The 26797-nt window shown below is 42.6% G+C and overlaps 1 protein-coding gene across 4 annotated transcripts in view; it reads left to right on the top strand.

The window, feature by feature from the left end:
* PPEF1 (protein phosphatase with EF-hand domain 1) overlaps positions 1-26411 on the top strand; it is a 40996-nt gene extending 14585 nt beyond the window's left edge. For all 4 annotated transcript variants that reach the window (XM_087757327.1, XM_087757326.1, XM_087757328.1 and 1 more), the window contains 15 exons: positions 779-906; positions 1779-1830; positions 7271-7443; positions 9166-9280; positions 11369-11415; positions 15389-15555; positions 17081-17117; positions 17580-17729; positions 19897-20097; positions 21231-21416; positions 22065-22207; positions 22834-22940; positions 23939-24102; positions 24914-24998; positions 25475-26411. In XM_087757327.1, the coding sequence (XP_087613453.1) occupies positions 779-906; positions 1779-1830; positions 7271-7443; positions 9166-9280; positions 11369-11415; positions 15389-15555; positions 17081-17117; positions 17580-17729; positions 19897-20097; positions 21231-21416; positions 22065-22207; positions 22834-22940; positions 23939-24102; positions 24914-24998; positions 25475-25668 (1949 nt within the window). In that variant the 3' untranslated portion in view covers positions 25669-26411. The remainder of the gene's footprint in view (positions 1-778; positions 907-1778; positions 1831-7270; positions 7444-9165; positions 9281-11368; positions 11416-15388; positions 15556-17080; positions 17118-17579; positions 17730-19896; positions 20098-21230; positions 21417-22064; positions 22208-22833; positions 22941-23938; positions 24103-24913; positions 24999-25474) is intronic.
* Positions 26412-26797: the final 386 nt, after the last annotated feature.

The following is a 26797-nucleotide window of genomic DNA, read 5'->3' as shown; positions in this document are numbered from 1 at the left end:
CCCTAGGGTGCAGTCTTGGTGACTGTCCTTCAGTGAAGTTTCCAGCAGTTTTCCAGGTAGGGACAATAGTAGACACAATTTCTTAAAGTGCTGAGTGGGATGTGTATTCTGACATGTCCCATTGAATTCTTGGGGTGAGTGTTCCTTTGTTCACTAAGCTAGCCAAAGATATAGCTGTGTGCCTTTTGGCATGTCTATTTAAGCAACTATTCTGCCTTTCAATACCATTTGTTAATATTTTACCCTAAGGTTTGAATTTTGCTGGCTTGCTGATACAGCTGTGCAGGCAAAAACTTTCTGTTAAAAGAGGCTGTTACAAACTCTGTCATTACACAGTGCTCATGTTACAGCTTGCAGTCTGAAGCTTTTTACTGCAGCTTGGTAAAGAAATACGTTTTGTTGGTAGGCCAAACTGCTGCTCTTCCTTTCCTTACCTTCTCAAAACCCACATAACTGCCCGTCAGCTGAACATGTCTGACTTCTTACATGGGTACTGCCTTCAGGACAATGAAATGGGGAAGGTTTCTAACAGTATAGGCCTGAGCAAGTCAGCTAGTTTGGGGTCTGTCCCTGAAGACAGAAACAGTAAATGCATCATGTATTCATTATCAGAAAGCACTTCTTAAGTCTCAGTTTTACAGAGCTCCATCTTAATGTCAACTGTGCACAATAGACTGAATCTGTCATCTGTCTGCAAAATTCCGCAAAGGTAGCATGTGCGTTTTCATTGTAGATTACGCTGCATCCACATGTGCTCCATTGCTTTCTGTTTTGACAGTCATTAGAGCTGCTATCCTTATCCAGAATTGGTACCGCTTTACAATGGCCCGGCTAGAGATGAGGCGCCGCTATTCTCTGAGTATCTTTCAGTCAATCGAATATGCTGATGAGCAAGATCAACTACAGGTTTGTAATCTTCAATTCTTCCTGTACAAGCAGTTATGTTATCCCCAGAGGACTGAAGTTGCACAAACAAAATGGCTGTGTGGTTATTTCTACCTACAAAGCTGTGTCCTGTTATAATAAAACCACTTCCCTGCCTCACACATGAACTAATTAAGTTGTGTGTATATGTGTGTGCGTGTATATCTATATCTATATACACACACACACACACACACACACACATATATATATATATATATATAAAAAAAAATTATGTAAGCAGCAGGACACCATTCTGCCTATACAACCGTACCTAGGTTAGAGGTTCCTGTAGAACAGCTCTGTTAGCCAGGGATTGCAGGTCATCCCACTATGGGCGATCTTAACCGTGTCTGTGAGGCAAGACACGTACAACAGAGATATCAGTGTCTCAGCATGTCAGCTCAGGCTTCCTTTAGGGTCAATACAGGGAATTAGGAACTTCCAGGGCTCTGTGTTCATCCTAGCACCAGTGTCTAAAGTCAGTTTGGTGCGTTGTAGCAGTTTCTTTCTATTGACTATAAAGGAAGTCTAGGCAAATAGTCTGCATGATGGGCAAGATGAATTACACCCAAAAAGGTCAGCAGCATTGATACAGCCCTGGAACTTTGTATGTATTCATATAGTGTCAATCTGCTAATTCATAGCAAAGAAGGAAAGGAGTAAGCCATTTTTTGTAGTAGGACACAAGTTGTGTCGTTATTGTAGGCTGATGCTATGGGAACGTACAGTACTGTCTTAGATCCCCCTAAATGGGAAATGGCTAGTAATTGAGTAAGGAAAGAGAATGTTAATGCTTGTTGCATCCCCTAAACTGATTAGTATGTGTTTGTTCTTTTCTTTTCCCTATTCAGCTATCCAACTTTTTTACGTTCATGCTGGATCACTATACTCATCCTGATTCAGGTAAGGATAAAAATCAAAGTAATATGGAGATTCTGTTTAAAAAAACCTGATGCAAGGAAAGTTAATTTTCAATGTGATGTTTACAGCCTATGGCACGTACTGGGGCTAAGGTTTGATTTCTCAAATACCATAATGAGAATTTGATCCTCTAAGTGTTGACTCTGCTCAATGTCTATTCAGTGAGTCAAGATGTAAGACAGGACAGATACCTGTGCTTATGAGAATACTCAGACATGCTCAGAGTGCTTTCTTCTATGTTACTACCGTTAAGCTGTTCTCATGGGAGTCTGACTTAGTCCAATTTTTACAGCTTTCTATGCATGTTTTCTTAAACTATGAGATGTGATTATCCAGAAGGAATGTGTCTAGTTGGTTTAGGGCAGGTGTAATCAAAAGGATTGCCTTCAAAGAGGTTGCTGCTCTTCTTCTTTTTATTTTTTTTTTCCCTGAAGCAGTTCTGGACCACTCTTTAATTTAATTTGTTCTAGATTTTGCTGCAAAACATCTATCAGTATGTGAATGATTAAAAATGAAATAAATTTAAACTGCTGGAGATAAATCTTTAGAAAGCATCTCAGTTAAAGCTTAGTTAGTCAAAGAATAACCTTTAATTTTTGAAGTATTTTGGGATCCTTGGACAAAACTTACTTTTGAGGTCAAGCTCAACAGAAGGACGGACTGAAAGTGACTTCCTAAGTCCAGAAAACAAACATGACTTCCCGGAACAAATTGAGAATAGATCTAACCCCAGCAGAGTTAAAAAGAAGGCTGTCCCTTTCTTATTGAATTACAAGAGAATGTCCTTTCTCTTTCATCTGGTCCAGCCACAGGTTATTCCAATTAAAATTTGCACAGGACACTTTGACAGCAGGATAAAACCACCGTCAAAACCATAAGTGGTTCAGTGTTCTAATGACAACCTTTAGAAATGGCAATTTTTCTCTCTTAAATACTTTAGAGTGCCTAATGCTCTCTGTGCTCTGCAGAAAAAGAAATTATGTTTGAGCCTTGCTCCAAAGCCAAGGCAGATGATACAATAGTCCTTCCTTTGATTTTTTTCCATTACCACTGTATTCTGCAAAAAAATCTGCTTTAGTCATTTAACTTCCTGGAAGGGAATTGGCAAACTCAAAGCAAATCAGACACTGCTCACTTTGTCTGCTTCTTCTGCATGCTGATAGCACACCTCAGTTCAGCTTTTCCACCTGAGTGGGAAAGAAAATAGTAGCACTAGGTCTGAGACTGGGAAAAATAGTGTTAATCTCTATTTTCATTAGAATATTAAAAGGGAATTTTACAGCTGCTCATTGTAGATATGATTGATCCACCTTTATTAACTGTGTCTATTGACAGAAGGAACAAAGGTGAGTGAGGTGCCTCAGGTTACTTGCTAGGGCTCAGGAAGTGGCTGAGTAGAGCACACTGCTACAAGTGGGCAGGTGGAGATCCAGGCCCCACCCGTGCACAGGGAGGGGCAGAGGGTACTGTGGGCTGCCCCTTGTCACCACTGCACAGGTGACCTGTTTTTTGGTCTTGCAGATATTGGGAGATGCGGACGTGGTTAAGGCTGAAACACATGATAAAGTGTGAGGTTTATGGTAAAGCTCCCCTTTTGTCTTGCTTGCTTAAAACTTTCATCTGTTAGGACTGAAGTTGTTGAGGCTTGATAACTGCTCCAAAGGCTTTATTTTTGTCTTGGTTTGTTATTTCCCCCTTTCTAACACCTCGTGTTACAGATACGTGCTAGCCCTACTGATTTAAGCAAAATCAGTGCTGAATAAAGTGATTCTTCATGAACTGCTTCCAATTCTGCTGAATCATGGTTTTAAGATGTGAACCATGGTGAGTGTAAACATAACAAGCAGAGAGGCTTCAAATTGACTTTGTGATTCCCAAGCACTTTCTAAACCCCACGATTCTCTGGCTTGTTTTTTCATCAGTGTGTGCTCACTTACATTAGAGTGATAGCATATGGTTCAAAAGCCCTCTCCAAGAACACAGTATATAATATTCTTACCAGAGAATAGGTTGCTTGTTCTTCTCAGTATGTCATGAGAAAGCTACCTGAAGATTTTGTGATCTGTGTTTTTCCTTATGTTATAAACCACTCAGTCTCTACTATTCATCTTGTCACTTTCCTCTTTTTAATCTGCTTTTTCAGAATGTATTCTTCAAAGAAAGAAAGCAGCCACTATCTCATTAACACAGCAGTGCTTTTGATGTGATTGTTTATCTGTTGTACCCTGAAGCTTTTTTCATCCTGTCATCCTGCTTAAGATGTTAGTGCAGTTTAACTTGTGATTGGGATAGTATATAGCTGTGCATCTTGTTCTTGTTCTGCATCTGATTAAAGGCTATTTTCCAAGGATTTGTGGGAAGTTAGAATTAAAAACTTTTCCACCTTACACTTTTCTGCCTCCCTCCCCCCAGAAATCTGCATACCCACTCAGACTTTCAATTGAAACATCTCTGGTCAGAGAAAGCTGGAAACTGCTTTTCCAGCAAAAGGTGACCCATCTACTAAATCTTTGGTGGGTGTATTGAGGGTGAGAAGGCTGCAAACATGTTCTGGGCAAAGTGGTGGGACTGGGAGTCCCAGGCACCCCTGGCTGTGCCTCTCAAGGTCACCAGGGCAGGAGCCACACCTCCTGGAGCCTTCCTTCAAAAGGGAACAAAAAAAGTGCTGTTTTCCGCAGTTTCACTGCCCATGATGCCTCCCTTACAGCCTTAACAACCTTCCAAGGCTTTTTGCATAGAGTGATTCTTGCAGTGGGGAATAAATCACAGCCGCTTGCAGCTACAGCGCCAGGAAAAGAATGAAGGAATAAATGTTTGGAGCGTTATAGAAATCTTCATCCTCTTAGTGGGCTCAAGGTCCATCTGGCTTTGACCTGATGGCTGGGGATCAGTATCTGGCAGATGTAAGAGCACTCCCCAGGAGTCAGAGGTGCTCTCAGGTACCCCAGTGGTTAGTCTGAAGGCACACAGATGGTGTCAGAACAGAGAGCTTATTTCAGAGCCACAGAAGTAGCTGATTCCCTATTACCCTGATAGTGGTAACATCCTTGGCAGTGGTGTCTTTGACTTGCCTTGAACAACTCCCATGGCGAGGTGGTCTTGTCAGGAGAACTGGGTCCCTGGGCTTTCTGTGGCCAAACAGACTCCATGTAGCTCTGGGCTTTTGTGTTTAACATGGAATATAGCTATTGTCCTGTAGGGTAGTTGTATGGGGTCTGCTAATAGTGAAGGCTAAACTCGCTGAGTTTGGGCTAGACCTCTGGCGTCAGAGTACAAATCAGGTCATTCCCTGCACTCTGTAGTTGGTGGAGAGATGCAGATACTGGCAGAGGGTATTTCAATCCTGTCTTAAGATGGGTGCCTGAACTAGGCATGTCAAGAGTTTTTGTCCCTATCTCTCAATATGGGCTGAGAGCCTTCACAGCTTTGACTAGAAGATGGCTAAAACGAGAAGGGTGCCGAATCCTTCAGAATTAGTCCTGCATGGGGCTTGTGGTGAGCTGGGGTGCTCGTCAGCCAGCACACTAATTCCCAGGCTGCATTAGGGCATCCATTACTGACTCCTCTGACAGCTGAAAGACTGCCTGAGGAGACGTAAGTGCACTCTAAGGCTAATGACCATGACTTGCTTTTGACAACTCATCCAGGAGTGGAAAATGGGGTGTATTTTGCAGAGATATGCCCTACAGGGAAGGAGATTGGGTTTCTCAGCCTGGGCATATGCCAAAAAGGAAGCAAGGCTGTGAGGAAGGCAGGTTCATGTTCAGAGGTGAAGAGGGTAGCCTGCTGCATGCAGGAAGGGAGGGCTGCAGTAGGAGCAGGCATGGGCAGGTGTCTGCCTGCCTTGAAATGCTGAGAAAATCGCTGACTCTGAAGGAGTCGTGTCAGATGAGGAGAGCCTCTGGCCAGAACAGGCAAGCCGGTCTGAGGAACCGGCTCCGTGGTCCGCAGCCACCCGCTTCCTGAGAGGCAGGGCACAGAGGGTGATGCCATCCAGAGACCTGCTGCTAGAGCTGGGATGAGACTTGGTGCCGATGTGCTTGGCTGATCAGTATGTGGGAACCAGCAGTTTCAGTCCATGGGTGATGTTCTGGCGTCAGGCCAGACAAAGCTGTAACTGTGGTGGACGACTGCAAATCAGGCTGTACTTGGTGGAAATGGTGCACCCTGAGCACCTTGCTGTTACTTGATGCCTTAATCCATTTACATGGCTTTACACTGAATGTGCTAATCAGCTCACAGCAGAAGAGCTGATAAAAGAAGCTTTTTTTTTTTGTAATCCAGGGCTGATAAAAAGTATATTTTTATCTATTTTTTTCTTTAATATGGACTTTATCCAGTTACAAGACAAGCTGGCCTTTATGAGTCTCATAATTTATGAGGCCACATGCCCATTTTGGCTGCTGTGAGTTTTGAGTGACAGCCATGGGTATTCCTCCAGCAATAAATAATTCATTTTTATTTCCAGTTGCATCTGACCAAGGTTACAGAAAACTTACCTGTAGCCCAAGAAAAAGTGTTTACAACTCTGCAACAGCAGCTGCCAGAACACTGTCTTCTAGGGTCTGGTTCTCTCTTTTAGTAGGATATATGATAAAGACAATCTGCAAGAAGAAAACACTGAAAACTACTGTTCACTCAGTTACATTTCAAGGGTACGTCAAGAAAAATTCAGTTTGAAGCAGTTAGCAATGTTCCTGCTTTCTCCATGTTCCAGGAAAATTAGAAGCTATGCTCTACTTTTACCGCTATGTTTTTGTTTACTGTATTTCATCCAGTGGTTTTATGGCAGCCAACCAAAAGCTGGCATTGTCTCCTCGTTGTGTCAGAAAGCAGTGCTTTGCAATCCACTGTGAATAAGTGGGATTTTGTTGATGACTTTTTAAATAATCACTGATCTGCTGGCATTTAGCCTAAAAATTTTATGTAGAAAATAAAAGCAATAAAAGTGAATCTTTAAAACGTGCATTAAAACTGTAATATTGAATTTTAAACAGATGATGGTCATTGAATGATCACCTATGCCTTTTGAATCTCCTTGCTTTGTGGGGGAAGGAGAAGAAAGCCTGTTACAGGTTATGTTTCTCATTACCTGTGAGAGCAGGCTGCCCCACAACTTCAGTGCGAAATGTTTTACATCCTGACCACAGCTACTGGCTGTTGGGAGATAGTTTTTGCCTGTTTTTTCTTTTTTCTTGGGTTTTGCTTCGGTTTTGGCTTTGTTTGTTTGTTTGTTTTTTAGTATTGTGAAACAATCTGGGGACACCTGGAGCTCTTCCACTGTACAAGGCAGGAGTTGGCCACTGCAGTACTGCAGCAAGTGAAGCATCAGTTACATTCAACCGGTTCTGGTCATGCTGTTATGGCCCTATGGGGGATGGCGGAGTTTCTACATTGTTGGTTTTCTTCCCTCTTGTTCCAGTTTCTCACATTTTCACCAGCCCTAGTGTTTCTCAGCTGGTGGATGAAGGCTTATGTTTAACAGAATTTGAAGAGAGGATTGATGTTCCAGACTCCTATTATGGACCACGACTCTCATTCCCCCTTACTGTTGAAGATGCCAATGCTCTTCTTCATGCTTTCAGGAATGAACAGGTAAGTCACAACTAGTTTGATTTCTTTTTACTTGTTTTACATCTCTGTCAAGTTGTAGCTCCACAATCCGTTGAATCCAATGTAAGGCTAAACTGGTGCCCAAGGAGATATTTCTCCCTTCCTTTCCATCCCATTACCCTTTCCTGCTACCCCGACGTGATCATACGGGTACATGGTGAGCTGTCTTGGGAAACCGATCTGGCTGGAAGCTAACACAACAAAATCAAAAGCAGTCAGTTCTCAGCCAGACCGGTTCCCAGATTTGATTCACTACTTGGCTGCATGACCACCAGAGGCAGCACTGGGGAGGGGCAGGGACTAGTGGGGACCTCCTCTTCTAGCATTGAGATTACAGTGATCACGAAAAGGGAACCCTTAGCAGCTGCAAGGCAGGGGCTATCAGTGAGGGTGCAGGGCTGGGGAAGATGTCCTAAGCTAACCTAAAAACTACTTATCGTCTTTTTCTGGGTTGAAAGTGCTCCTTGTGTGGTCCCCTCCCCCCCCCCCCCCCCCCTTCTTTTTAGAGGAGTTGAAGTGCAAGGGTTAATCATCTCGTTCCAGTGTGCAAGACTCCACCATAATGGAAGAGTGAATATAAAGCATCGCTAATGTAGCGGAACAGGGTGATAGCACAAATCTCAGGGGCTTGCTGTCTGAGGCTGCTGAGGCACTGAGAAGGCTGTTGCTGATTCTCTGTGTTCCTGAGCAAGCCCCTTTGCTGCCCTCTTACAAGATGAGGGTGGGGCAGGGAGGCATGACATGGCACAGCTTTGTTTGAACTTGTGGTCATTTGTCCTTCACAATATACTGTAGATAAAGGATAAGGGTCTATCTTGCTTTTCATTTTACTAAATAATGGTGGTTTTTTTTTCCTGTAATTTGCTGTGGAGGCTGCTCTTAAAAGTAGCAAAATGTAAAGAGCGTGATAAATGAGCCCACCCAGACTTCACCTTACTGTCAGCTCTCTTTTCTCTTACTATGGTTGGCAATTTATTAAGGAAATGATTATATGTAATTGGCCTTTTTTGTTTGCTTTAAAAACATGAATCTTGAAAAGTCAGTCTGTAGCTTATCTGTCTCCTCTACTAAACTTCCTCAGAGCTGTGTTTGAATTAAAAGCCTTAAAAATCACTGACAAAATTATCATAAAAAGCATTAGCAGAGAAGACTAGAAGCTTCAATGTTGAATTCTCATAACAACTTCACAGCAAACAGGAAGATAACTCTTAATGAGACAACCCTTGCTGGAGTTTCACTCTCATTATTTTTGCAATTTGCTGAAATATCATTTATGGCCTTTGGGGCTTTTTTGGTTGGTTTGTGGTTGTTTTTTGGCTTTTTTTACTCACAGCTAGAACTACATCCTTTTTTTTTTCCCCCCGGTTACTTTGAACAAATGACCTTATGCAATGATTCTGAGTGCTGTATTACTCAGTCACTTATCCTTCCTGTAGATGGGAAGAGTAAAAACAGTACTCTAGAAATAAAATGGGAAAATATGTAAAGCGAGTTCATTAAGTGCTCTATATCCATTCACTGGGAAGCAAGTGCAAAGCTATGAACACTCCTAATTCCCAGCACTAAACCATACAGCCTGTAATCATGTCTGGAGGTCTGTAATATAAATAATCGTGGCAATATGTGTCTGATATTAATAAAGCAGACAGACATATTGCTACTTCTAATAAGTTTCCCTTTTTGCCCTGCATTTTTTTCTCACAGCTGCTTCATGCCCGCTATGTACTGCAGCTACTATGTGAAACTAGGAGAGTTCTCAAAGAGATGCCAAATATCACGCATCTTTCAACTTCGTACTCCAAGGAGATAACTGTCTGTGGTAAGGTGCCAAAGAAGATAACCGCTTTGGGCTACGGGTTGATATTCTAAGTAGCTAGAGAATGATACAGACATTTCCAAATGTTGCCATTATAAGAAAGTTTTCGATGCCTTTTTTTTTTTTTTCTTCTGTTTTTTTCACAAATGCATAAATTGGAACAAACCAAAAAAAAAAGGTTCCTGAGTCACACTAAGTATATTTGAAGAAAGTCCCTCATCTCCTCTTCCTTTATCTCATTAAACATTTCTGAATGAGTCAGTATTAATTCAGCTAACACTGCAGTGTAACTTAAATATTCCTGCACTTCCATCTCTAAAATGCCACCGAGTATTTTGATCACTGGCTACAAGTCTCAGCACTTTCTCCTCTTACTGAGAAAAAGACTTTACCATCATAATTTACTTAGTAATGATTTTAATGAGGGCTTAATAGGGGTGGCAAACAAGACCTTTCATTGACAGCATGACTATCTAGAATATACTGAAATTATAATAAATCCTCATTTCTAAAGGGACCCAAGAGGATTGATCAGTCTGTATACAACCAACAAATTAGCCTCACAGAATGATGTGATGTGTCACAAGAACTAAGAGCTCATTGCCCGTCTATTTTGTTATGCTTTTGTAAATTATAGATAAAGGGATGCAGTATCCTGACTTGCCACAGAATGCAGTAGCTGCAAAACAGAACAGTAATGGTGACATTAACTCTTGACAGCTAGCAGTGTGTGCTGTGTGTAATAGTAAAGTGGTATAAGGAAGGGTACTGTGACACATGCAAAACAAATAATGTTTTTTTAAGATGTGGTTATGTACCTACTTTGATTGCCAGGAAAGGGTTTGTTTTAAATGAGGTTTTGTAGAACCAATAATTTGTTAACCAAACCAACAAAACCTCTCTCCAAACCAAGGAAACATGGTTTCATACTTGTTCACTACGCAGCGTGTTCTTACTAAGCAAAACATACCTCCTCATGTTTGTATTGCATTTGCACTATGTAAGCAGCATCTAAAGGATGCCAGGACCCCTCCCAGCTGTTGAAACAAATAGCTTTTGTAACCAGAAAGATCCTCTGCAGCAGGTGAAAGACTAATTCTTAGGCATAATTGGTCCAAAATGTTCATTTCCCTAAAATAAGGTATCCCTCTCCCCATTTTATTTTAATTTCAAATTAATAATGCAGATTAAATATGCACGTGAAATGTTTGCATCCACATACCTGATGAAAAATCTATTATCGCTTGAAGAACTCCTTAGAATTACTTCAGCAGGCTCATAATTAATAAAAAGCGGCACAAAAAGCATGTAGAAAGGGTAAAAATGTCACTTCTTTCCTACTTATTGGTGGTGAAAGCGTATTATCACAAGATAGGTTTTGAAACGGTTCTGTGGGTTTGTGATGGTGTCACAGATGTGAGAAGGTTGGTGCTGTGAGCATGAAGTTCAGTCACATGCAGAGGGGAGCTATACTGCAGTGATCCGTTGTGTTGGGGTGAAATCCCCCTGCCTGTTCCAAAATAAACCTCTCGGAAAGGGCCTAATCTGTCATTCCTGTGGCCTTAGCACTGGGGCATACAAACATGGACAGTTCTTGCTACTCTCCATCAAATCCTGCCTGTAGTAATCAAAACCTGGCCCTGAATCAGACAGATGTTCAGTTGTGCTGCATAGAGTGGACTACTTAGTGAATTTAAACCTGTCAGTATGTAGAAGTCTATCATATTTCTAAATGTCTTTTAGTGACATTTTCTGGTTTTCGCGTTCATAATATGTTTGTTCATCTTACTCCCACTTCCCTGAGTGAACCTTTGGCTGTGTGACTGGTCTGATCTTCAGATCCAGCTGGAAAGACAAAAACTTTATGCAAGACAATTGGATACTCTTTTAAGTATTTAATTGCCAGATTTTACAAGCAGCTTCAGCATATACCTCAAAATGAACCTAATCCTAATACAAGGCAAATTACTAAGGAAAACATGGGGAAAAACTTGTTAGGACTAACTAATTTCAGTTTTGTAATACCATTTCTTTCCTCTTCTGTGAGAAAACGAAAAAAAAAAAAGAAAATAATGTTTTTGTTTCCTGTAGGAGATTTGCATGGAAACCTGGATGATCTTTTGCTGATATTCTATAAGGTAAGGTAGGCAGTCTGTGGTGTAGCGTTTTCTCTTCATGACTTCTTGTTAAGAACACATATTTATGTCAGATTTATCACTGTCAGAACTGTACCTGTGGCATGCATGTACCACACACACAAATCCTGGAATAATTTGAATGGTGTCTTTGTTGTAGCTTTTTGTTGTCCTTACCCTCTTGGTCACTGTGAAGGAGGAGATCCAGGAGATCTTTCTCTTCCTAAATGAACTGGAGCATGAACCAAAACTTAAGAGGGTTCCTTGCAATGTCTCCAAAGTCCTGCCACTGGTTTATATTCCATATTGACTAAAGTCTTCTAAAATCAGGAGCTAACTTAGTTCCTGATGTAACAGTACACCATGGATAATTTCGGCCCTCCAGAAAAAATGCAGAAGCTTTCATTTAGGCCTTCCATTGATACCCACAAAGTGTTGTTTATTATTATTTGTTTACAGGAAACAAAAAAGAGTGCTAGCTGTTAAAAAGCTTTTTAAGTCTTGGAAGCAATAACATAGTCTGCACAAAATGGAAATACCTGGGCACCCTTTACATATCCTTGAACAGCTGCTTACTTTTTAATGTTAAAAAAGCATAGCTCTCTTTTACTGATGTGAAAAAAATAAAGCTCCAGGCTATCTTTTCCACAATTGTATATTTAATGGAAGATGCGGGAAATTTCCTATATTTAGTTTCACATTTATCTTTAGCATGAATCACCACCTTTCATTTAGCAGATACTCCCTTTGATTTGAGTTTTCCGGGGAAAAGGGTTTGTGTCTGATCCTTACACATTCATCTGCACTGAACGGAGACTGAGGTGAGCTAAACCAGGTGTTTAAATGATGTAATTCCCCCCTGCTTCCAACTTTGTTACACTTTATCTGACAGTTGTTGAATGGAAACTTGGATGTTTTGCCCAAGTGCGTACCTGAAGCCTGTTGAAGTATCATCAGACCTTTTTACAGAGTTCTGCTTTTCTTGATTAATCAATCAATTATGTTTACCTGGTCCTTGGCTTGCAGGCTTTTAGCTGTTATCTTAATTAGACCATCTTCCTTTTTGAAACTGAAATAAGAGTATGATACAGATTAGTTTCATACACGGGACCTGGAATGGGAAAAAGAATTATTTTGAAGATAAATGCTCAGATACAGTTATAGGTACAACTGCAATCAGTGTGAATTTTACTCTTTTGGAGTAAACAGACAATGATTCTTTTTCCCCTCTCTAATGGATGCTATGAAGAGAAAAAAACTCTAAGCAAGGACTAAATCTTGACTTCAGTAAATTCAGAGCCAAAACTCCCACTGACTTCAGGCACTAGAGTTTACCCCGAGTCATTCTCTGTTAAGCTTCTAGGGCGGTCCTTCCACCAAACGGAATAAAATGGACAAATATTTTGTCATTTCAAAGTGGTTGAGAAAAGAGAGAGCACATGATAGAACTGCTTAGTTATTCAGAAGCAAATTAAATGACACAGTATATTCTGTCCCTTCTGAGCAGTTTACTCAGCTGCGCAGCGAACCCCATCAGCCTCTGGGATCCATTTTTTTCTGCGTCCCTAACTCTGTTTCAGTTGGAAGGGATTTCTTTCTCCGAGTTGGTATGAACCACCCGTAACCTTAAACAAGAGGGTGCAATCCTAAACAGTGCCATGAAGAGTGTAGTGATCTCAGGTCTGCGCGGAGCCACGCAGAGCTGAAATGGCTGCTGAAGCATTTTGGAGGCCTGCATGCAGACCGGGTGCCTTAAGCGTGGGGCTCTGTCCAGGGAACTTTTACCACAGCACTTTTACAAACTGCTGACAGCAAACACACAGAAGCTAGCAATCTACAGCTTATCGATACAATGCTGGTTGTAACAGCATGGATGATTCTTAAACCTGGTTTGGGTGAGGCTAAGATAATTACTTCTTTCTCAATAGGCAGTTTGTAAGGTTCATTCAGTCCCTGCATTAATCTGCATTAAATTACAGCATTTCCTGCAATTCCTTGAAACCCTTGAATTTTAAATTATGTATTGCTAAGTTAGATTGTTAAATGGATGCTATGGATAGAAATAGCCTGAAGCTGTAGAAAATGCAAACGACAAACGGAAGTTAATTAATCACTAACCCAGAAGATACAGTAATGATGCCCAGCAGCAAGTTGCTAATCATTAGAGGGCCTTGTTCGCCTCTTTGACATGTCAGAGGCTGCAACAGCCTTTAATTTCGTTCTGCTCTTATTGTTGGTCGAAACCACAGAAAAGGAAATAAACACTTTGCATGAGTGTGGAACAAAACTAAAATGTCACATCAAAGTTGGAAGTCCAAAACAAACTCTCATTTAAAACTAAAAGAGTTGTGGGTAAGCTTTTAGAGTCTGGAGAGTGCTTCTGTAGATCTGTCTTTCCATGAGAACTGCAGTTAGGGAGTGGCTGTGTGTATACTGACAATCTGCTGGTGATTCACATGCCTATCAGTTTTAAGGCAAAGCTTTTATTAATTCATCTTTCCAGGAGCTGCTGCTGAGTCTCTCCTGTCTGTTCCACTCCTGAAATCCATCCTTTCTTTTTTAAAACCACTACAACCCACTGCCTTAGTAGAGTCTCATAAGTTGCCACTCTTGTGTGCACAGAGCAACCACGCGCCTCTTCTAAGTTTACTTGGAGAGAGCTGGGGAGAGGCTATGGCAAAAACCAAGCAAGCTGTATTTACAGCAGTCAGGATTGTGCCGCTGTGGGAATTGAGAGACCAGGATTCACTACTGCATCCCGACATAAAAGCACAGGACGCTGATTGGGACAAAAAAGAGATTTCCTAATGGATTCAAATTAAACATTTAATTGAGTCTCTGGCCAAATTGTGCATCCTGCAATAAACCTGCTAAGGCAGTACACCAGGGAATGCCACAGGAACATAGGAAGTGCTGGACACTGACACAGTGGCTGTATTTAGGAAGTGGGATGTCTTGCAATGCTGCCAAACCTGTTAAGAGTGGCTTCCACAGCTGTAATGTGATTTTATAGATGTTCTGTTGATAATTCTTGTGATGCCAACTGTGAAAAAAGAGATTTCCTTTTTCTGGCAAGTCAAAACTGAAATTGTATTTCTGATACTCATGTTTGGAAATGATGAAGCTACACATAACTGCTGCTATACTTTCTGTAAGCTGGTGGCACCGATTGACATGTTGATAACTAATCTAATGAAATGAAACACACCATCAAATCACAATACTAGCTTTTGATAAGTCACCATTCGTAATAAAGCAGTGCTCTATACCTTCAGAAAAAATAAGGTAAGAAATACCTGTATGTACGGCCTCTCAGGTTTGTGAGCGTTCAAGTATATCTTTGCCCTGGGTGCAGGCAAAGTGCGACGTGAGTAAAATTCAAGGAGTGCTTTCAGGATTAAAGCAACTGGAATGAAGGTTCTTCAGAGTTATGTATTAAGATTTGACGTCCTCTGGACTACAGTCTTTCTCAGGAGTTTTAGAAGCATACACTGCAAACGGTGTAAATATATGAAATCCATTTTGTTTACTGTGTAAGGAAACATAAGAACCGTCAGACTTGTGTCAGAAGATCATTCTTCATGGATTTCTTGTATTCCATTCAAAATGAATGACTTCTTTCTATTTGCAAGTGCGTAACTTCCTGGCAGCAGTTGCATTAACAGAAAAGTATATTTTATTAGAAGAATAATGTTCCTATTGGTCCCTTTCAATTTAATTTAATAGGTAGAGGAAAGGATTAGAGATGGCATCATAAGAACAGTCAGAGAGGTCATCTCTTCTCTGATGGCTCACACATGTTGTCTGATACAGAGATTTTTATTCTAAGCAGTGGAAATGTTGCATTTTAGATCTCTGTATTGTGCAGGTTTTTTGCAGATTTTCTAGCAATGTAATGTCATTTGAAATGCTGTTTCCTTTATTATAGTAGCATAGAAGTGTCTCTAAATGTCCTTGTTTTTGTTTCCTTCTGCAGAACGGTCTGCCTTCAGAACAAAACCGTTATGTCTTTAATGGTGATTTTGTTGACAGAGGGAAAAATTCTATGGAAATACTTATAATCCTGTTTGCATTTCTTCTTATCTACCCCAATGATTTGCACTTGAATAGAGGAAACCACGAAGACTACATCATGAACCTGAGGTAGATTTTAGGGGGTCGGGGGGAGAGAGTATCTGGCCTTGCACTAGAGATGTTGGAACTTCTGAATGCTGCTTTAGCCACTGTGGCACTCCAAAACAGAAATAATGTTTTAGTCTGTATTCAGGTCTGCATCTTCAAGATGTGTGAGGGGGATAAAGAACATCCTCATTACACACAGGCACTTGAACGGGAGTCATGTCTTATCTCTGACCTAATCACAATCTGTTGAAGTCAATGGGCTTAGTGCAGCTTCCAGAGCACCAAATTTGGGGAAAGGATGGAAGGATTATATTTTAGGGAAAGCACTGGCTGTTGCCACAGCATAGCAAAAGACATAATAGTATGCAATACAATGGAACTGGTAAAACCAGGAGCTGATACTTCACTTAACTTTAGACTAAGATGTCACTTCCCAAACACAAGGGGTGGGTAAATATCCTAGCTTCTACACCATGGGGGTCCATTAGTTGCGAGGTGGCGGTCTACCCCATTGGAGGAACAGCTGAGACCCTGTTTTCTAATACAGACATTTGTACTCGGCTGTACAGCACTGCCAAGGGAGTGAGCACAGCCAGTGTCTCTGACTGTAGTGAAAGTGTGACTTGTAGGCCAAATGATCTCACGGACATGAGAAGAACTTCTCAGTCCTGGTCCCTACAGTTCTCAGCCACCCCAGTATGTCTTTCGGTGCCTGACTGGTGGGTAACCTGTTGTACCCCTTCTGTCATTTGACGCGTGTTCACAGAATATATTGCTCTTTAGCCCAGGCATAGAGGCCCAGGTTCAAGTCCTATTAATGATCCATGTAAGGAATCAGTTTCACATGATACTTTCTTTTTCAGCACTTAATTTAAAAACAAACAAACAAACAAACATAAAACAAGATCAGTTACCTTATCTACAAGGTAGGAAAATTCCTACCCAAAATAGTGGAAAATATTAACTAAGTCTGTGATGGTACAGAGTGCAACATGCATTCCTGTGTGTGGCTCTTTGCTGGGCATTTTGATGAGCAGTGCTGCACATCAGTAGATTTGAAAGCTGAGAGTTAGGGTGTTGTAAAAATACCCCTTGCACCAAGGAGATCTTGGTGTCAAAAGAATGAGGTATCAAAATTCTTGTCCCTTGTGGGGGAAAGGACATGATAGACAACGCTGTCTAATAAAGTTGAGTGACTTAGAACAAAACCTCTGTGGAGGTTTTGTGGGAATTTTTGCCATCATCAGTTAGGTTCCTTTGAAATTTCTTTCCGGTATCTAAAAGATAAAACTGCTAAGCTATTTCATTTAGATGGGAAAAAGGCCATTTAATAATTAGTCATCTGGATTCTGTTCCTGATCTCCTGTATGTACAAGAAATCAGTTTAACTCAATTCTTGAGACAGAGCAGAAGAAAGCACATTTAAACAGAGGTGAGACAGAATGGCAGGAGAAAAAGAGGGATAGAAAACTCCTGGCAAACACTATAGAAAATCATGCAGAAGGGGCGTACTGAAAATCAGTTCATGATGTGGTCCTATTTTCAGATATGGCTTCACAAAAGAAGTTTCAAAGAAGTACAAGGTAAGATTCCTCCTCCTTCCCCTATATTTTCTTTGTAGTCTTGCACATTTAAAATGAAACCTGTGTAAACAAGAAAACTTCCAATCATCTTATTTAGGTGTAATACAGAATGACTTTAGTAATGTAGTTGAAGTTATTTTGGATTATCAGTGGAATAACTGACAAAACGATTTTAAGTGTTAGCCTTTTATGCTCATAGATCTATCGGATGAAATAAATAACATCCATAAGGTGACTCGAGAACACAAAAAGAGGTGCATGTGAAAGAAAAACAAAATGCTATAGAGGCAATCAAACGGCCCTAAAGTAAATGTCGAAACACGTTTGTCAGTGTTGCAGTTCAGGGTGTCACCTGGACAGACCTGTTCGTACGGGCTGTGGCAGACACTTCAGCAAAATCTTGAACTTAGAAGCAACAGAATCTGCCAGAAATAGGATCTAATCTAAGCGTATGTTTTACAGGACCATGGGAAACAGATTTTGTGTCTTCTGCGAGACGTCTTTAGCTGGCTTCCCCTCGCCACTATAATTGATAGCAAAGTTCTTATCCTACACGGAGGGATTTCAGACACTACAGATTTGGATTTCCTGAATGCACTTGAGAGAAATAAGGTAAGAGATCATATTCATGTGGGGGTAATTTTGTTTTCTTTAAAAAATTTAGCAGTACAAATGCTAAGATCAAGTTGTTTGCGTTAGGAAAGGAAACGGCTGCTGTATAAGGCACGTAAGGAAAAAGAGTCTTGTTTTTCTTCAAAATCAGTGTTTAGGAAGGAAGGCTTCAGTAGGTGTTAGGAGCCAATTGTTTGGCTGCTGTAAAATAACATGGGTCTTTTGACTTTAAAATAGCTAAAAACACTTCAGATAACGCCTTCCTGCAGTGATGACGCATTAGCCAGAAAGTATGAAAAGTACTTAATTCTCAGGCATTTCTAAACACTTTAGAAATCAATCTAGACACATGTTTTTAGCACAGCCTTTTGTCCTGGGGCTGTGCTTCTGCCATCTGTTGTGTGGGGGCAGTTTTCCACCTGCAAGGCGCTTCCTTGGCAGCAGCTGAGCTTTGCACATGTGGGAGAGCCTTTTCAGCAGGATCAACCTTCAGGACCTGGCCTTGAGAAAACACAAACTACTGCTTTTCAGGGATTTGGAAGACAGAAACGTCCTTTTTTTTTTTTTTTTTTTTTTTTTTTTTTTTCTGAAATGGTGAGCAAACACAGCTCTTTCAAATCAGCGGAAAATGGTGTGGGATTTGGTCTCGATTTGGACAACTAAATCGAGATGTCCGCTTATGAGCGGGGTGTTCAGGTTCCTTATAATCAGTGGAGATCCAGGAGATCTGGTGGAGATCCAGGTCTTATCATTGCTCAGACATAGGTCTCCAGTGCTGTTTGTGGAAGCACCCTGTAGCCGAGGGATGTCCCCCCCCGGCTGCCTCTGGACAAAGTCTTCTTCACACATCTCTTCCAGCAGTCTCCTTTAGGTCTGGTTCATATCTGCCCACCTCACGCTAATTCACAGACATGGTAGAGGATCCCAGATGGCACAGGATACATATGTTTAAGTAACCTTGTGTATCTTTAGTGTCTGTGGAATCTAGAGCTATTTCTCTCATCCTCATGTTTTCTAATACAGAAATAAATGCTTTACAGGACAGTCAGGTGTATCTCTGTTTCTTAAAGATGTGAAAAAGGGCAATGAATACTTCTGGTCATCTGAGTCTAGGCTCCGTTGGCTGTACCACTGTACACTAAAACTGGGTGCCTGACTACAGATGTAGGTGTCCTAACTGAGAGCCGAGTCCTGCCCACACTTTCACCAAGGCTGGGCTCAGCGTGTTACTGATGCAGTAGCTGTGAAATGCAGAATTAGCAGGTCAGAGTTGCTGCCACCGGAGAGCGTTGCTAATGAGACATGTGTGGGCCACAACTCAGGGCAGTATCACTCAAGGCCAACCGATGTATTTTAATTGGTACAGCTGGCAACTGACAGCTCTCAAATACTGGTCAGGGCACTGGGGTATAAGCCAGTGTTTTGCATTTCGTTTTGCATCAGTCCTTTTATGCTGAAGAGTAGAATGGGGGGGGGGGGGGGGGTTGGTTTGGTTTTTGGTTTTATTTTCTTTTTTTTTTTTTTTTCCCCAAAAATGACCCAGTATGAGAAAATTTCAAATGAGAAGAAAAGATACTCCCTGGAGAAGAGTCTGTATTAATGGGTGTTCATGGAGCCATAGCACACAGCTCCAACAAATCAAATGCCCATGCATATTAGAGGAGGTTGATTAAAATAAAAGGGCCTGATGTAATACTTCATCAGTTTCACTGTTATCCTCGTGATATTCCATTGATTTCAGTCACATTAACCTAGCAGCATGCTACTCTATCAGAGCAGTAGTGAATGCCGTTTCACCTTCAGTACAGTATACACGGATATTTTGAGTTTCCAGTTAAGCTGGGCACTTCAGTGTCTGCTCTGAGCCCAGACTGTACTTGCTGTACAGTGAGACCTTGTGATTGACTGTGGCTTGGAATGAGTCTGTGTGTGTTGATAAGAATATGAGAGCAGCTCTGAAGAGGCTGGTCACTGATGGATATAAAGCAAAATTTCTGCAAGTGCCAAACACCTGCAGCTTCCACCAAACCTGTGAGTTCAGGACATTATGGGAGTCCAGTATTGAGTACAGGACGTGGGAACTGATGTGCCTGTCAGCTGGCATCTCTGTATCATCTTGATGTTCTGGTAACTCCTTCAGTGTGTGTTTGGTTTTTTTTTTTTAAAGTTAAAATCTTTGATGCGGCCACCAAAATCAGTGAGAGACAGACAGGACCAAGTGAAGGAGAGAATTCCCACAACCAGACCCAGTAAACACATTGCCAACCAGAACGTTGCAGGGAAAACACAACACATCTCTTCATCGGGCTCCAGTGAGCCGTCGGGCTCAAATTTGCCATCAGACCCTGCCCTAAAGGAATGGAAACAGGTAGGTGAAACCAAAGACTGACTGATACCGAACCCCTCCTGCACAAAGCCAGCAGGTGCCTCTTCAGGCGGTATGTTTGAGCCTGAGGGGACTGTCTCTGAATAAGAAACCCATCACCCTTGGGAGTATACTAGCCAGCTATTAGTTCTTGGGATGCTTTTTCTAGACCTGGTGCTAAAGGCTTGTGATTTTTTTTACCTTACAAGTACAATTTACCCAGTGTTTTCTTTTCTTAGCCGTTAGGAGGAGGAAGCTGCTCGGTATGGGATGTGTTTGCATGCCCTCGTGTGGTTGGATCTGTTGGTACATGCGTGGTTGTCAGTTTAAATAGGTCACTTTGCAATTGTCGGTGATAGTGAGCACCTTTTTTTGGCTGTGGTTTTGGCAGCTGAATGCTGATACTGTCCAAAAACAACCCAACTCCTGAGACCTACAGGCTGATTACTCGAGAGTGGGAATTTTTTGTCCTCTGGCTGTTCATTTCCTCTTGAATATTAGAGGCAATACGGAGCTCTTGTCATGCTGTCATTTAATAAATTGTGACAATTTGAAAAGCTTAATTTGCACAGCAATTTAGAAGCTCAAAATTGAGTTGTGTATAAGTTTGTTTTTCTGAGCTTCTCTTCAGACAGCTGCTTTAAGGGGCAAACACTTTTGTTTTGCTTCTTGAGAAGCGAATCCACCTCTGAAAATGCGATTTCCCAAGATACATATCTGACCTACAAACTAATGTAATGGGCACAAACAGCCCCTCAAATCCGACACTCCCCCAGCTAACCAAGCCTCCACTGAGCCACGCTCACAAACGTGAAGTGGAATGTGTTAGTGCAAACCTTATCCAGTGAGGTTTAAACAAACACGTTTTGCCTAATGTTTGTTACTGACTAGAACTATGATTGAAAAAGTTCATCCAAAATCTAGATGATGTTTCGTAAGAAAAGTAGAACAAAAGTTTCAGCCCAAAAGAATGTCCTGCTGAAAGGAGGGAAGAAAACAGGAGACGTCCTTGTTAGCTCAGGGCGGTTTTCTCCCTGTACTGTGGGGCTTTTGCCACGGCCAGTGCTTTGGACAGCCATAGCCTGTCAGCCCTCACCTGCTACCGGTCCTCACTTGCTCGACTTTGCTATTTACAGATCCTTGACATTCTCTGGAGTGATCCAAGAAGCCAAAATGGCTGTACACCAAATAAGTGTCGAGGAGGAGGTTGCTACTTTGGCCCTGATGTCACTGCCAAGCTGTTTGAAAAGTATAATCTGAAGATGCTCATCAGGTCTCATGAATTTAAGCCGGAAGGTTATGAGATCAGTCACAATGGGAAGGTAAGATGCTTCCACATAAAGCAGAATTCTCCTGTGAATTTCACAGGCATATCCACAGTAGATTTGTCTGCAAAGTTAATTAAAAAAATGAGTGACTTCTTTAACGTGGGTTTGGGGGAATCGTGTGCTAGATCGATGTTAGAACACATTATGGAGTTCTGACCAACAAAACTCTTAACAGCTTCAGGGAGTGGGGACTGGCTCATTACTCATACGAAAACGAACGAACATCAACAAAATCCCAGAGGAGAGTTACGTGTAAATACAGTGCGAGAGATACTCTAAGGCTCTAGAAGCCTTTTAATGTAATCATTTCTCTTCTGGCCCTGCTTTCTGTGACATGCTGTATCAGAAGGCCAGCAACAATCCTGAAAACCAGGTCTGTCTTAGAAAGAGGTTTCTGTTTCACGGCGTGTTGTATCGCCCTGCCCTCTGAACTGTCGTCTTCCTATGACAGGCCAAAAGTACAGGCCTGGAGCTCTGACTCGAAAAGTGCAAGCAGTTTGGTGAAAGACATAGTTGTTGATCTCTGGTTTCATATGCAGACACTTAATTTTGTAACTGCATGTTTTTCTAAGATCAGATTCAGAAGTCAGTCTCGAGAAGAGTTGTTCTAGCCAATCCAGTTTCGTTCCTTCCTATCATCAGGTTATCACTATATTTTCTGCCTCTAACTATTACGAAGAGGGGAGCAACCGGGGAGCATACATCAAACTGAATCCTGAACTGATTCCTCGGTTTGTACAGTATCGAGTCAGCAAGTACACGCGCAGGCAGAATCTTCGGGAGAGGTAAAGCTGTGTGTTGTATGCAGTGAGCGCGTACTCACTTAGCAGGTGGGTACCTGCCACAGATCTATAGTTTGACTGACTAATTGAATAGGCACCTATTCTCCTTGGTTTCCCTTGTTTTTCTATTTTACAATTTAAAAATTAATACAGTAGACAAAACATGTTCCAGGTACTCTAACTTGGTTTCCTGAGAAACTCCCAAAGGTAATTAGACGTGGTAAGCGGTTAGAACAGGCAATTGTCAGGGACTCGTAAAGGGCCTGCGCCCGTCTGTCAGGTCTGCTCTAAGGCTGCAGCGTTAATCTGGACAAATCCTGTTATCAATTGAGCCCAAAAAGTCCATCGTGACAGCTTTGCCATGCCTAGCACTGTGCTCCGATTTACTAAAGCAAAGCAGCTTAGAATTACCTGCATAAACTCGATTATCTCCTAAGTTCAGATTAGTCTTATGGGGCTTTGTTTGTTTCGTTGGTTTGGGTTCTTTTTTCCCCCGGTGTTGTCTTTTGGTGACCCTAAACACACTACATGTTAAAGGATATAAGAATTTGATATGGAATGTTGAAAGGCATAAAGTACTAGAGGATTTAAATCCTTTAATGATCTGCTCTGCATTTTTTTTCTCCTAGGGTGGGTACAATTGAATCTTCTGCCTTAAAGTCCTTACGAGAGAAGATTTATGCTCACAGGTCTGAACTCACGAGTGCTTTTGCACAGTATGACCTCAACGGCACAGGTAACCCTACCTCTGTCCAGTTGCCACCATGGGGAAAACAGCTTGCGGGGAGAGGGGACAAGCCCCACGGAGAGGGGTCCTGCCTGCCAGAGCAAGGCCGGAAGGCAGCAGGCGCTGGTTGATCTTGCGTTCTTCCTGACTACAGAGGAGGACAGGTGTCAGCAAGTGCTTAGCCCCGAAAACAACTTGAGGGGATGAAGCTTTGAGGAGGTAGAAGAAAACAACTGAAACACATGGGCAAATAAGGAAATGGTGTTTGTTGTTGGGCAGAGAGTTGGGGCAACAAATCCAGCTCCAGAAGCTCAGCGGTCACCACCTTCACTTAGGAGTGTCTTCAGATGTCAGACAGGGAAGTGGGGTCTCAGGTGAGGGGGAACTGGTCCCCTTCTGAGTCTGGGAGATAGCTGAGCACAGCTGACTGGCTATGCCACTAGGAAAGACACGCTCACCCATCAGCTGAGGAGAAGTCGGTGGTAAGTTGATACATGAACCTTTTATGTAGGAGCAAGGAGTTAGTGATTTCTAGCACAAATACAACTTTTCCTCATGGTGGCTTCTCGCTAGACTGGGTTGTCATCGGTGCCCCTAAAAGGGCAATCGGTAAGTGCTGGTACTGTTTCTTTGGCCACTGAACAACTGTTTAACAGTTAGATATGTTAGTCTGTCTGGTTGGGTTTTTAGCGACATAGGTCTCTACTTGCAGTTCAGCTCAAATCTGAAGTACTCTTCATGGCATAGTCTGGTTTTCCCAAAAGGTATTAAAACACGCTGACCATCATAAATAGCATCACAAAGTTGTTGAGGTTGAAAAACGACCTGTGGAAATGTCTAGTCCAACCTCATTGGACTAGCTCATTGTTACGAAAGTTTTTATCCCAGGGTTAGGAGAAAATATTTGTGTTTTGCATCTGTTCTTAACAACGGCAGAAGACATGCTGGTGACCAATTTGTGCTGTGTCACATGCCGCTTGTGACCATGAACCGCCTCCTTCCGGCAGGTAAGATTTCTGTCAACGACTGGGCTGCAGCGATGGAGTCTGTCCTACAGCTGGAACTGCCCTGGAGGATGCTGCGGCCTCAGCTGGCACAGATGAACCCAGATGGAGAAGTTGACTTCATGTCATGTTTTTACGATTTGAAGATAGGTCAACCGATAAAAGAGGTAAGGAGGAGAACGCCTCCTCGCAAATCTTGGAGGAAGAGCGTCTGCGCAACGTGAGGCACAAGACAGTGGTTTGGCCAATCAGGTAGACAGCTACAGCTGAACTAGTTGCCGAGCTTCCTTTTATAGTCACTGGTGGGAAACGAGCACTGCTAGGGTACGAATCGTCATTCCCTGCTAAGGTAGATGCTTAAAATAGGTTGGATGAATCACATGCTAGAACTGCTGCTTACTTTCTGTTGACTCTCAAGGGCGTTTAGATAACGTAGCTGAGGAGATGCGACAGATCCTACCCAGAGCGCCCAACCCTCGCTCTTTGAGACGAGCTTTTCAAACGTGCTCCGGAGCCAATTCAGGCACCTGCAGGAGGGGTCACATTTGTAGATGGACTTGTAGATGGCTAACGGTAGCTGAGGGCTCTTCTGCAGAGTCGGTTGTTACTGAGTGGCTGCCCAGTGCTTTGTTACTTCACCGTCTCCATCATTTTTCTAAACAGCTTTGTAAGAGTGCGTGGCGTACAGCATCCGCCCTAGATTATCCGTATTTCCACAAATAATTACTGAAGGTAGGAGGTGTGAAGGGCTCCTTCCCCCCCTGCCCTGCCATCTGAAAGTGACAGCTTTTAACTGATGATTCCTCAGGGCGAGACACACAGTATCATTCCAGGGAACTCGAGCATAAGGATTTTTTTTTTTTTTTAAACATCTGAGAAGTTAAACTGGGAGCATAGATTTGGATAGTACACGTTCTGTTGGTTAGACTAACTCAAACCGCGGTCTGACTGGTGTCCTGTATGGGATTTCCAAACCAGGTTCAGCCAGCTTTGGTGGAAACACTGTGCAGGTACAGAAAGGATCTGGAGATCATCTTTAATGTCATTGACAAAGATCACTCAGGTAAGTCCAGGTAACCGCGCTGTAGCAGCTCTAGGAAGCCTATACTAGTTATCTTTCCCCACTGTGTTTCCTCCTTAAGGCTTCTAAATATAGAGGAACCAGAGGTGATGTCATTTTTCCAGTTTAGTCAAGACTAATTTAAGCAGTCAGGCTGTAACCATGTAAGGGCTGTGCACAGAGCCGAACTTGAGAAAAAATTCTCACATATCCCGTCTCCAGTACTGGCTTCACTCTTCTGGGGGCTTCTTCTCCCTTCCGCTCTCACTCTCAGTATTTGCTGCTTTCTCAGTTCCGCTGCTGAAAGCACTCGATCATTACCTGCAGCAAAAATGTACTTCAGTTGCGATCCCAAAACACAGCCAAGCCACGGTACGCAGGTAACTTTCTTGCAGTGAAGGAGTGCGCATGCATGCCTGTGTGTACGCAGGAGGGGGAAACAGCACTGGAAAAAGCCATCTGCCGTCTGTTTCCTTCAGGTCTGATTTCTCTTGAGGAGTTTGGCCAGACATGGAAGCTCTTCGCTTCTCACCTGGGCATCGACGTGTACGATGACTCCTTTGACAAGTTAGTCCTCAGCATAGACTACAACAAAGATGGCCACATTGACTTCAACGAGTTTTTGGAGGCCTTTCACGTGGTTCACAGACTAGAGAAAAAGGCAAACTCATGAAAAGGCAGAACGTGGCGTGGGCTGTCTTGGAAGCTCACTGGCCCGTCAGTAGCCATAAGCGGTCTGGCAATTTCCAGACTGACAAACAATAAATGGGCTGCTCGACAGGGTAAGCGCTGCGGTCACTGTGGAAGCCTTTATTTAGTCCCTTCTGGCTGCTATAGACCTGCTGGCCATGAGATGGGTGAGAGAAAAACCCACTGCTTATAGTACGGCTCTGTCGCTGCCACACCGGTACCTTGCAATTTATCCTCCCCCGTGGTGGCATCTCCCCCATCAGTCTGAGCTGCAAACACGCCCAGGTCGCACCTACGAGCCCCTGGGAAGGGAAACTTGGTACGGTTCTTTCAGCAGGCCTGAGAGACAGCTGAGAAAGAGCACTGGTGACCACAAGGACCACATCACACCCTCCCTGAGGACGTAATGGGCACGACGGAGGCCTCCCGTGGGCTAGCCACGCCAGCAGAGGAAAACAGGGAAGAACCATCTAGTTCAGAGGTAGTTCTGCATTTAATCCCGCTCTTTGCATGATGCAGTGAAGTCGAACCATTCCAGGTCACTCTCCGCTCTCCTTGAAGTTTACAGACACAGCTTACAGGATCTTAGCTGAAAGGCGGTCACGCTTGCGCCACCTTTCCTCTTGCGACTGGTAACTTTTGCCTGCGTTGTTTGGGTTTGGAGCTAAGAAACAGTCATAACTCATCACCTTAATGACGGCTAAATCACAGCATGTTAATGTGACATACAACAGATCACAAAATAAAACTTTAGCTTTCACCGTAATGGATAAGTGCGGTGTCTTTTTTGCCTGTATTTTGGTATCCTACACCGATCAGAGTAGAACACGCTTTTCCTGAAGATTAACCGGACTGCTCGAGAATGAGAGATGAGTAAGAACACAAAAGTAAACACATTTTGATACTACCGAACCTAAATATTCTTGCATAGAGTTAAGCAGAAAGTCTTTACCAGGTAAACTACAGTGAGAAAGCCTGAAGTTGAGTTTTTGGAACACCGCAAGATGGAAGAGTCCCGTGCTCCCGGCCTCCCCCCTTCCCGCACGTACCATCCCCTCCGCTCCCGTGGGGAGAGCAGGGGGCCCGGACCCAACTCTCTTGCCTGTTGGGCT

This window comes from Nipponia nippon, unplaced genomic scaffold, assembly GCF_047370975.1.
Source record: "Nipponia nippon isolate SJK-2023a ecotype South Korea unplaced genomic scaffold, ASM4737097v1 scaffold_2, whole genome shotgun sequence".
Classification (NCBI taxonomy): Eukaryota; Metazoa; Chordata; class Aves; order Pelecaniformes; family Threskiornithidae; genus Nipponia; species Nipponia nippon.
The sequence above is the reverse complement of the archived record's forward strand: the minus strand, read 5'-3'. Positions and strand labels throughout refer to the sequence as shown.